This window comes from Desmodus rotundus, chromosome 7, assembly GCF_022682495.2.
Source record: "Desmodus rotundus isolate HL8 chromosome 7, HLdesRot8A.1, whole genome shotgun sequence".
Taxonomy (NCBI): domain Eukaryota; kingdom Metazoa; phylum Chordata; class Mammalia; order Chiroptera; family Phyllostomidae; genus Desmodus; species Desmodus rotundus.
In genome coordinates, this window is record NC_071393.1 from 105,872,584 (window position 1) to 105,884,678 (window position 12,095).

The 12,095-nt window shown below is 37.3% G+C and overlaps 1 protein-coding gene and 1 non-coding gene across 2 annotated transcripts in view; one reads left to right on the forward strand and one right to left on the reverse strand.

Annotated features, from left to right (window-relative positions):
* Positions 1 to 10,676, reverse strand: part of C7H14orf39 (chromosome 7 C14orf39 homolog) — a 52,199-nt gene extending 41,523 nt beyond the window's left edge. Inside the window, exons 1-5 of the mRNA XM_053928974.1 lie at positions 10,610 to 10,676; positions 9,560 to 9,616; positions 9,405 to 9,461; positions 7,538 to 7,664; positions 4,465 to 4,554 (exon numbers count right to left, since the gene is read on the reverse strand). Coding sequence (XP_053784949.1) covers positions 4,465 to 4,554; positions 7,538 to 7,664; positions 9,405 to 9,461; positions 9,560 to 9,608 — 323 coding nt within the window. The 5' untranslated portion in view covers positions 9,609 to 9,616; positions 10,610 to 10,676. The remainder of the gene's footprint in view (positions 1 to 4,464; positions 4,555 to 7,537; positions 7,665 to 9,404; positions 9,462 to 9,559; positions 9,617 to 10,609) is intronic.
* Positions 8,471 to 8,590, forward strand: LOC112312103 (small nucleolar RNA SNORA61). The gene has a single exon (XR_002975547.1). It is a non-coding gene; the product is annotated as a small nucleolar RNA SNORA61 (small nucleolar RNA).
* Positions 10,677 to 12,095: the final 1,419 nt, after the last annotated feature.

Sequence of the window (12,095 nt, forward strand, 5' to 3'; positions counted from 1 at the left end):
AAAAAACAAGATCCAACTATATGCTGCCTACAAGAAAGTTACTTTAGCTTTAAGGACACACATAGGCTAAAACTGAAAAAATGAACAAAGATATTCCATGCAAATGGTAACCAAAATAGAGCAGAAGTGGTTATACTTATATAGGATATAACAGACTCTCAGTCAAAATCAGTCACAAGAGACAAAGATGATCATTATGTATAATGATTAAAAGGTCAATGCATCAAGTGGATATAATTATCATATTTTTTCAACACTGGAACACCTAAATATTCAAAGCAAATGTTAACAGAACTGAAGGGAGAAATAGAAAGAAATACAATAAAGGTAAAGGTTTTCAATACCCCGCTTTCAACATTGAAAAGATCATCCAGATAGAAATTAGTAAGGAAGCAGCAAACCTGAATAACACTATAGACCAAATGTACCTGACATACACAGGACACTCCATCTAACATCACTAGAATGCACATTCTTCTCAAGCCACACAGAATATTCTCCAGGATCATATAAGGGCCACAAAACAAGCCTTAACAAATTAAGACAATTGAAATAAGACTTCCGGCCAAGATGGAGGCATGGGTAGATACACTTTGCTTCCTCAGAAACCAAAAGAAGGATAACAAATTTAAAAACAAAATTTAACTAGAACTCTCAGAAAATCAAACTGTATGGAAGTCCAACAACCAAGGAGCTAAAGAAGAAACATTCATCCAGACTGGTAGGAGGGGCCGAGACAGGCAGCCTGGGCAGAAAGGTGGTGGCTGGAGGACCACAGTGGGCAAGATGGTGGACCCGGCAGACCCACATTTGTATGCAGATAAACCGGGAGGAATAACTGGGGAGTGAGAGAGACAGTGCAACCCAGGGTTCCAGCAGAGGATAAAGCCTCAAAACCTCTGACTGTAAAAACCTATGGGGATTACAGTGGCGGGAGAAACTCCTAGCTTCATAGGAGAGTTCATTAGAGAGACCCACCTGGGTCCTAGAACATACACAAACCTACCTACCTGGGAATCTGTACCAGAAGGGCCCAATTTGCTTGTGGGTAGTGGGGGAAGTGACTGAAAGCCAGCAAGGGAGGAGCAAGCAGCATTGTTCCCTCTCAGACCCCTCCCCCACATACAGCACCACAAAAAAGCAACATGGGTTCCACCACCCTGGCAGATACCTAAGGCTCCCCCCCCCTTACTACATAACACGTATGCCAAGACAAAAAAAAGTATGGCCCAAATGAAAGAACAGATCAAAGCTCCAAAAATAGAACTAAGTTTCAAAGAGACAACCAACCTATCAGATGCAGAGTTCAAAACACTGTTAATCAGGATACTCACAGAAATGGATGGGTATGGTTGCAAAATAAAGGAAGAAGTGAAGGCTATGCAAAATGAAATAAAGCAAAATGTACAGGGAACCTACAGTGAAGGCGAGGAAACCAACTCAGATCAACAATTTGGAGCAGAAGGAAGAAATAAACATTCAACTGGAACAGAATGAAAAAACAAGATCCTGAGAAATAATGAAGTTGGAGGAATCATGCTACCTAATATCAAACCATACTATAAAGCCACAGTAATCTAAACAGCACGGTAATGTCATAAAAACAGATCAATGGAACAGAATATAGAGCCCAGAAATAAAACCACACCTTTATAGTCAATTAATATGTAACAGAGGAAGCAAATATATAGAATGTTTGCAATATTCTATTTATTCAAATGTTATTCAATAAACAGTATTGGGAAATCTGGATGATTATGTGCATAAAAATGAAACTAGATCACCTTCTTATGCCACACACAAGAAAAAACTCAAAATGGATTAAAGACTTAAATATGAGACCTGAAACCATAAAAATCCCACAAGAAAACATAGGCAGTAAAATCTCAGATATTGCTCACAGCAGTATTTTATCTGACATATTTCCTCACGCAAGGGAAACAAAAGAAAAAAACAAACAACTGGGACTACAGCAAACTACATCCACAGCAAAGGAAACCACCCACAAATAGATGAGCAACCCACGGAATGGGAGAACATATTTGCCAATACATCTGATAAGGGTTTAATATCTAACATTTTATATCTAACATATAAAGAATTTATATAACACCAAAAAAGCCCCCAAACAATTCAATTAAAAAATGGGCAAAGGACCTAAATAGACACTTCTCCAAAGAGGACATACAGATGGCCAATAGACATATGAAAAGGTACTCAATGTCACTAATCATCAGAGAAATGCAAATTAAAACCACAATGATGTATCGCCTCACACCAGTCAGAATGACTATTATTAATAAATCAACAAACAAGTGCTGAGAGGATGTGGAGAAAGGGGGACCCTTTTGCATCGTTGGTGGGAATGCAGACTGGTATAGCCACTGTGCAAAGCAGTATGGAGATACATCAAAAAATTTAAAATGGATCTGTCTTTTGACCCAGCAATCTCACTTCTGTGAATATATCTGAGGAAACCCAAAACACTAACTCAAAAGAACATAAGCATCCCTACGTTCACTGCAACATTATTTACAATTGCCCAAATATGGAGGCAGCCCAACTGTCCAACAATAGATGAGTGGATAAAACAATTATGGGACATTTACACAATAGCATACTACCAGGTTATTTAAAAAAGATTTTACCCTGTGCAACAGTGTGGATGGACCTGGAAAACATTATGCTAACGTGAAATAAGCCAGTCAGAGAAAGTCAAATACCATATGCTTTCACTCATATGTGGAAACTAATGAACAAACTGAACTAACAAGCAAATTAGAGACAGACTCATAAAGAGCAGGATGATAGCTCTGGTTAGGGTTAGGGGTGGAGGGATCAAGCAAAAAGGACTCATGGACAACAGTGTGGTAATTGCGGGGGCAGGTATAAGGGGAATAAATGGTAATGGAAAAAAATTCAGTAAAAAATAGATTAAAAATTAAATTTAAAAAAATGTTTTAATCATGTTATACCTCTCAAACTTAATGTTATATGTCAATTATATCAATAAGGCCAAAGAAAATGTAGTAAAAATATAAAATGGTTACTGCTCTCATCCAATTATGCTAAAAATAAAACCATTTCAATTACTAAAATTAAGTTAAATTATAATGCTTTATTTATAATGTGTTCAAAATCCCTTGTCCCATTATATTCACTAATTACATTTAGTCCCCAAGACAAGGTGACTTTACACACATAATAAAATAAACCAACACAAATGTTGTTTCTCCACCAGAATATAATACTCCACTAAGTTAGCTTTCTGAAAAACGTAAGTTTGATATAAAATACCTTTCAAAAGTCAATACGGGTATCCCCTGCTTTTCGTAAGTTCACATTACACCACTTTACTTTTACAAAAGACCTACATTAGTACCTGTTCTCCCTCACCAAAATAAATCCAAAGAGAATTTTTGATTTTACAAAAAAAAGGCAACATAATCAACAAAAGAAAAAAGCAAACAAAATATAACCAGAGACACTGAAATTAAGAACAATGTAATAGTAGCCATAGGGGAGTGGGGAGGGGATAGTGGGGAGACGGGTCTATAGGAGCTACTATAAAGGACGCAAGGACAAAATCAAGGGGGAGGGTAGAGGTGGGGAGGGAGGTGGGACTGGCTGGGGTGGGGTGGAGGGATGGGGAGAAAATGCAGACAAATGTAACTGAATAAAAATAAAAAAATAAAAATAAATAAATAAAATAAATAAATAAAGGCAAAAAGCAAAATTAACATTTATCACTTGTTTTACAGAGAGCCATTATAAAGGCAGCCCACACCTAGCAGCAAGACTGGCACTGCCAAGCTCCTTCCACAGAACTACATTCAGCATCTCAGCACCAAGCCATCATAACCTTGAACTGTGTATGTGAGCATGTGTGCTTTATCTCAATTTACTCTTTTGTATTGTGTATTCCTGCTTTTACTATATGTCAGTGTTATTGTAGGTTTTATGTGCTATTTGGCATGATTTAATAGATTATTTTTTAGGTCTGGGAACACTCAAAAATGTTTCCATATAAATTGATGGTAACTGCTTCTTTATGCCATTTCAGCTTATGAAAAGTTTCATAAGAATGCTCTACTTTTGGGTAGTGGGGGAAACCTGTACACCAAATTTTTCATAAGCTAAATCTACAGCTAACCATTCCCCCAGATGTTTGCCTATAACAATTCAGTCATAACTGAAGCACCATTAATTAAAGCACTCTACTATAGTAATTGCTACTGATCCAAGGACATATCTAAACAAATACAAGATTCAATAGAGCTATATAACAAATAGTTAGGCCTCCTATAGCACCCTAACAGTCCAAAACACTGGTTTTACTTTCAAAGCAAATACAACAAAACTCCCGTATACAAAATGTCTACATTTTTTAATTTACATTTTTACAAAGTATATTCTATTAATACTTATAGAATTGAAAGCTTAAGTTAATTATATGTACTGTACCTGTCTTTTTCAATTGTTTCTTGATAAATAGTAAGTCGGTCCTGCATATAGTGTTCGTGTTTATGAAAAACATCACATGTTGGCTTCCAGCTGTGGAAAAAAATATTGTAATTAGCATCTCACAATGACAAACAAATGGTAAGAGATAATGAAAATAAATGTAACCACTTAAAAATAAACAAACCCTTCTCTTCCTGGAGAAATCAAGCTTCCATCAAGAAAAATATTCCCATCTCCCATCACTACCACTATCACCCTTCATGAAATCATATACATGCTCAAATAAATATCATTATCTGTTAATTTTTACATAAAACCTGTTTTGGAACCATGACTAGGAAAACAGCAACTGTAACATGGTTGGACTATGTATTGCTATGGCATTTCTAGCATATACTCTGCAACACTGCAACATCATACTCCTAATATTTGGGTTAGGAAATTCTTTTGGGCCCTGACTACTGTGGCTCAGTGGGTTGAGCACTGTTCTGCAAACTGAAAGGTCACAGGTTTGATCCTCTGACAGGGCTCATGCCTGGGTTGTGGGCCAGGTCCATGGTTGGGGGCATGCGAGAGGCAACAGATGTTTCTCTCACAAGTCGATGTTTCTCTCCCTCTCTTCCCCTCTCTCTAAAAATAAATAAATAAAATCTTTTTTTAAAAAAAGAAACTCTTTTGGAGTAAGCATTTAAGTGCTAGGATAAGGGCTAAAGAGTCTTTTTTCTCCTTTGAAACTTAGAAAGTCAGGCTGTAACACTCCCCTGAACTAAGAAAGAAACTAGGCCAAAATAAATTATAAAATCAGATGGTAAGAATAAAATGTGCATTTTTTAAAAATTTTATTGTTATTCAATCACAGTTGTCTGTAAAATGTGCATCTTAATACATTTTTTGTTTATTACATGACTTGAAAAATGTTACTAACGTGAAAAATCTAGAATTAGCATACATCGTGGCAGCTTCCATTCTAAGTATTGTTCAAATATTTCCTCTAGTTCCTTTTTCTAATTTTTTTTTTTAAGATTCAAAAAGTATAACTGTCCACTTTGGAAACACAGAAAATCACCCATATTCTCAACACTGAAAAATAAGTACTGCTGTTTTTTAATAAATTGTTCCCTTTTGCCTTTTGTATCATTTTGGGGTGTTTTTCCTTTTAATCTGTATGTAGTCGTATTTATCCATTTCCTATGTTATTTCTACTTTTGGTGACATATTTAGAAAGGTTTTCTTCTCTTAAAGATTATATAATCACCTATATTTTCTTCTAGTACTTTCATGAATTCATATTCACATTTAAATTCATTTTTTTAAAGATTTTATTTATTTTTAGAGAAGGAAAAGGAGGGAGAAAGAGAGGGAGAGAAACATCAATGTGTGGTTGCCTCTCACACGCCCCCTACTGGTTACTTGCCCTGCAACCCAGGTACATGTCTTAGACTGGGAATCGAACCAGCAATCCTTTGGTTTGCAGGTGGGTGCTCAATTCACTGAGCCACATCAGCCATGGCTCACACTTAAATTTCTAAAACAACGTGCTGACATTATGAAGTACAAGTGTTCATGGTATTCAAATCAACAGATCCTAATAACTGTCCTCAGAACCCAGCAGAGATTAAATTCTATAATATAGTACATCTTGGACACAGCAGGTTCTAAGGAGAAACTATCAGTTCTTTTCCAGCACCCACTGCAGCTAGTTGATGGAAACCACTGGTAGAACCCACTAAAATAAAAACCTAAGTCAAAAATAAAAAGAAAAAGCTCAACAATATATAGTTTTTTATTGACCTGATAGCCAAAAAATTTAAATATTACTAATTCCTGTGTTGGCAAGGGTGTGAGAAAGTAGAAACTACCACAGGTTGTTGGTGGGAGTGTAAGTTAGTATGATCTTTTTAGAGACCAGTTTGGCATTATCTACCAAATGTTTAAATGTGCGTATTCTTTGATCTAGAATGACTTCTAGAAGTTCATTCTATAGCAACAGGTCTATAAATGTGGACGGATACCTGTACATATTGCTTATAATAGGAAAAAACTGGAAACAACCTAAATGCCTAGTAATAGGAGAATGGTCAAATAATTCAGGATACATCAATATTATAAAATATTATGGAGCTGCTAAAAATGAAATCTATACATAATCATTACATATACAATACCATTTATATTACATATTGTTAAATTTAACAAGTTGAAGAATAAGTATGGTATGATCCCATTTTTGTAAAAAAGGAAAGATATATAGATAGATGTGTGTGTAGTAATGATGTTGAATATTTATTAAAAAGGTCTTGAAAGGATACTCACAACTGTTAAGAGTGATTACTACAAGGAAGAGGAAAGGGTGGGGGTGGGGACTACAGGCGGGGAAAATCTTTTTTTACTCCATATATTTGTATAGTTTTTGAATTTTTATATTAGGTATGTGTTACTTTTATAAAATTTTAAAACTAGTATAAAAAGCAATGGGTTCAAAACAAAAAAGGCTTGTTAAAATTTTGAATAACAAAATATTTTAAAACAAATGATTCTAGAGTATAGTATCTAATACAATGACAATGGTCCACATAAAATTAAAATTAAAAAACTAACATTTTATTTTTTAAGTACTTGTAACACACAATAAATTTTCTTAACAAGTCTTTATTTCAAAATATGTATGTCTTATAATGAATTTAACTACTAGAATCCCAAGCCTGAAGCTATGTCAAAAGAATTCTCAACACATTTAATTTTTTTATTTTGAAAAACTACTAATTTTAGGTGAGGTTTCACTAGACAAAAATAAGATCTTGAAAATTCAAAGATGGAAATTATTTCAAATTTATTTATGTTATAGAAATTTTACATACTGAATCTAATGGGATCTGAATTAGAGAGATCTTATAGCATTTCTATTTTTCTTTTGAACCTCTTGGGATCCCTTCTTATAAGGCAATTTAAGACTTAATCAGCATTGTGCTAATATAAAATACTACTTTAAAACAGCAGTTTCTATAAACTCAGAAACATTGAATAAAAGGATATAGTGACAATTACCAAAAGCTCTTTTCTTTCAAATACTCACTTACTACAGTTGTCTTTGATTTCCTTACTATGTTTACAGTAATAACCAATTTCCTCATCTGTTGTATTTATAGTTTCCTGTATTTTACAAATAATTGCTTTATTTTGTTTAATATCATCAAAGCTTTCTGAAAAAGAGAAAGTATTTATTTTCTTAAGGTAGAAATCATAAATTAAAATAAACAAATAGAATAGAAAAAGAAGTTACGTCAACTTACCTACAAGGAAGACAGCCAGAGAATGGAGAGGAAATAGGCTTGAGATGGGAAGGGCCCTAGATTGAAAAGCACAGAACCAGAGCCAGGCTGGCCCCTCTACCCAGAAGCTAAGGATTTGTGTTTGGGATTGAAGAGAAATTAAACGTCCTCTTTATTGTAAAAGGCTAGAGTAGGTGATATTTAAGATCAGTGGTATCTTATGATGCCATGAGTTCATGTAAATACTTACCCATATATGAAACTAACACAGGAGGGGTTTTTTTGACAAATGTGAAACTTCTATTCATCAATTCATTATCAATTAATTATTAAATGCACCTTCAACTGGCTTTTTACTAGTGACTAAAACAAGATAAAAATACAGTTTCATAAAAAGATTAAAGTAAAATGTTAACACTCTGTATTCATTTTTGTTGCAGAAATGACCAAATTCTACCTTTTCATAACTATTAAGAAATTAATGATTTTATTTTCTTTTGATAGTTTTACTGTAGAATCTTGTAATTTATGTAATTTGTTTTGTCACTTCACTCATATTTTCAGTATCATTATTCCTGAAAAATAGGGCATTCATCAATCCTGGCCCCTGACCAAATCAAATATTTGAAATAACCTGTGTTATCTGAGAAAAATAACATATTTTCAACTGCACTTAGTTAAAGGGTCATTTCAGCTTATAGCAAAATTTTTCAACACAAATTGAATACTGAATTATAACCCACCTGTTCCCTTTTCCATTGGATCTGAACACTGGTCTTGGTGGTCATAAAAGGAGGAAAAGTAATAGTGAAGTTAGCCTCACAGCTCTGTAGCATGTGGGCTGGTTTCCAAAAAGGGTAAAAAAATATATATATACATACACACACACACACACACACACACACATATGTGTGTACATACACTGAATATAGAATTTTATTATTGAAAAATCTGTGCTTAGGATAAATAGCTCATTATTAGGCCCTGGCTTGTGTGGCTCAGATGATTGGAGCTTCATCCTGTGAACTGAAAGGCCACAGGTTTGATTCCCAGTCAGGGCACATACTTAGGTTGCAGGTTCAATCCCTGGTCGTGGTGCGACCAGGAAGCAACCAGTCGATGTTTCCCCCTCACATCAATGTTTCTCTCCCTCTCTCTCCCCCTCCCTTCTCTTCTCTCTAAAATTAATAAGCATGTCCTCGGGTGAGGATAAAAAACATAGCTCATTATTGAAAGGTTTTCTTAGGCTCCATGGAGGAGGAAATGCCAATCAGCCACAAAATTAGGCAGTACAGAGCTTTACTGAGGTTTGCGCACCCAGGAGAGATTCTCCGGTCTGCAGAGAGGGCCAAGGAATTCGGGCGGAAGCAGGGAATATGATGGGGTTTTATGCACCAAATTCTGACTGGCTCCCCAGGGGGGCTAGGGATTGGTCTCCTGGAACAAAGCCGCCATCCATCATTGCTGGTTCCCCTCCGGCTCAGGCTGCCAGGCAGATATCCCCGCCCATCCTGACATTCCGACCATCCTGACAATTATCAGCACGAAATAGAACTGGCACAAAAGTTATTATTCCAACTATAAGTCACCCTAAGCAAGGTGGCTGTATATTACCTTACATGCCATAAGAAATTAAAAACTGAAACATCTGTATCATGCAAAACTACTTACTATTAATTCGGTGAATCATATCTTCTTTAGTACTTATATCTTGCTCATACTGAAAAACTAAAATAAAGAATTCTTTTTTTACTTCACCTCATTATTTAAATAGCAAATGATAATACAAATAGTTACGTATGTCTTTATTTTTATTTTATACCTACCAAATTCTAGCAAAAGTCTGTCCAAGCTCACAAATAGGCTGTCATTCATCTTCAATACTGTGTTTAAAAAAAAAATTGTAAGAAAGGATTTTCTGAGGTCATATGCAAAACAGCACGTATTAAGTAACGACTTTGTTAATATAGCATTATTACAGAAAAACGTGGATGGAGCAAGAACTGGGTGGGGAGAGACCCATTCAGCTCATTACTGAGCCTAGACCTAGGAGGCACTTAAAAAAAAAGGATTTATTTATTTATTTTTTAGAGAGAGGGGAAGGGACGGAGAGAGGGAGAGAAACTTCAATGTGTGGTTGCCTCGCGCATGCCCCCCACCCGGGACCTGGCCCACAACCCAGCCCCCAGCGGGAATCGAACCTGCGACCCTTTCGTTCACGGGCCCCCGCTCAACCCACTGAGCCAGGCCAGCGGGGCGGCACTGTAATCAATCCTTGTTGATCGCCGCTGCCTTACAAACTTCCGAAGGAGCCTGCGAATTGCCGATACATCCTAGTCATGGAATATTCTAGAGGCTACAGACTCCCAGATTTCTCAAAAGGATACGCCTTATAAAATAAATCTCCCTGAATATGTCCTTTCTCAGCGTGTGTCCTACTAGGAATAGGAAGAGTCCTACAGGACAGGTGCAACTTCACACTTACAATCTACCACGGAGAATCCAAAAAGCGGAAGTGTTCACAGAACCGCCCACTTTACAAAGGCGCCTGCGGCAGGCTCCGCCGCCCCGCTGCCCACAGACTCCGGGGCGACGCCTCCCACGCTCCGAGGCGCGAAGTTTGCTCGACGGCTGGCACTCCGGCAGCCTACTCGCCTCGCCCCATTCGCCTCGGTCCGCGCCACACTCCAACCACAAGGCGCCCTCGGCTTCCGGCGGGCGGCACAGGGGCCTCGTGGCCGGCGCCTGGACGCCCCTGGAACGCGACCTCCAACCCGGGGTTCCTGGCTGACACAGCCCGCCAGCCCCGCCCCGCCCCTCACAGCCGCCTGCCCTGGGTGACTACTGCACACACCTCAGCTTCCTTTCCCACCCACCTCGACGGCCCGTCCGGGACCCGAACGTCCACTCCCTCCCTTCTCCAGATTTGTAAAATCCACTCAGAGTCAAATCCTTGGGGCCAGAAGACGGACCCCAAAGCCGAACAGCCGGCCCCGCCCCTGCCCGCGAAGCCGGGGGGCGGAGCGGCAGATCGCGCAGACAACGCGATCCCAGTCCCCGCGAGACCGGCACTGGCAGCCCCGCCTTCCCCCGGCCGCAGCTGGACGCCGGCCCTTTAAACGGAGCTGGCGTCGCGATGACCCCTGAATGGAGGCGGGGCGGGCGCCTGTCAGGGACTGTCCAGTTTTCGTGAAGAAAGTGTTTTTTTAAAGTCTACTCACTCCACTTTAACAGTTTTAAAAACTTTTGAAGAACAGCAATAAAATTGATATTAACTTTAACATGACAGTAAAAAACACTCGAATCAATCATCGAAATCGAATTTTGCATTCCACATTTTTCAAAAGTTCTTGAAAAGCAAGTTTAAGGTTTCAAATACATTTTCATTCAACAATTTGGGAGTCATTTGATTTGAATAAAATCCACACATAGATTCTGTTCAAACTACTGTCTTTAGATAATTTATGCTCTTTATACTCAGCATCTCCAAAGTGAAATAAAGAATGAAGAAAAAATAATTTAAACATATCAGTCCCCCCAATTGCCTTAATTATTGGTGTATTTCCAGTCAAAATGTTTTTAATACTAAATGATCTAAATAATTGCCTCAGTTGACCGCAACCTAAGTTATTACAGAGTATTAAAATGAAAGAGAAACCTTCAGAAATTTTTTCTTGGCCAAGTACCTCAAATCATATATGCGTAGCCAATTTTATTATAATGTGATATAATGTCACTTATTAGTTAGCATTAATGATAGTGAGCCATCAAAGCCTTAGTTTGATGATGTAATAAACTTAGCAGCTTTATTAACTACCCCTTTTAAGGAAGGCACAAGAGAATAATATAAAGGCTAAAGTTATCATTTAGTCTTGTTGGCATTACATTGCTATGACTCCAGAAAATTTGATGGGTCAAAAGAATTGATCCATTTCAACTTAACAGTGGGTTTTCTTACGGAAATTGTGGGAACCTAGAAACATCAGCTTACTGAACCCTGGACATGAATTTATTTGCTCTTAAATTCACATCTATTTATATCCTAATTACTCTCACAAAAATATACCTAAGTTATACCAACACCGCTACCATCTATCCCATTCCAAAATCCCTTCTGGAATAGATGTTCCATTTAATGGAGAGTTTTAAACAATAAATTCTATTCTCCGCTCTAAATTCCCCAATGGAATATAGTGCTCCATTTGAAAAAAATACCAAACATTGACTCAGGTAAAGATTTTTCCTAACAAATAATTTTCTGAGAAAGTATTCCCATGAAAATCTCTTCCTATTGTTATTACCACCTTCCCCCTCTTGCTCCATACATACAAGTCAGAATCTGAAGAAATTATTTATTTAAAC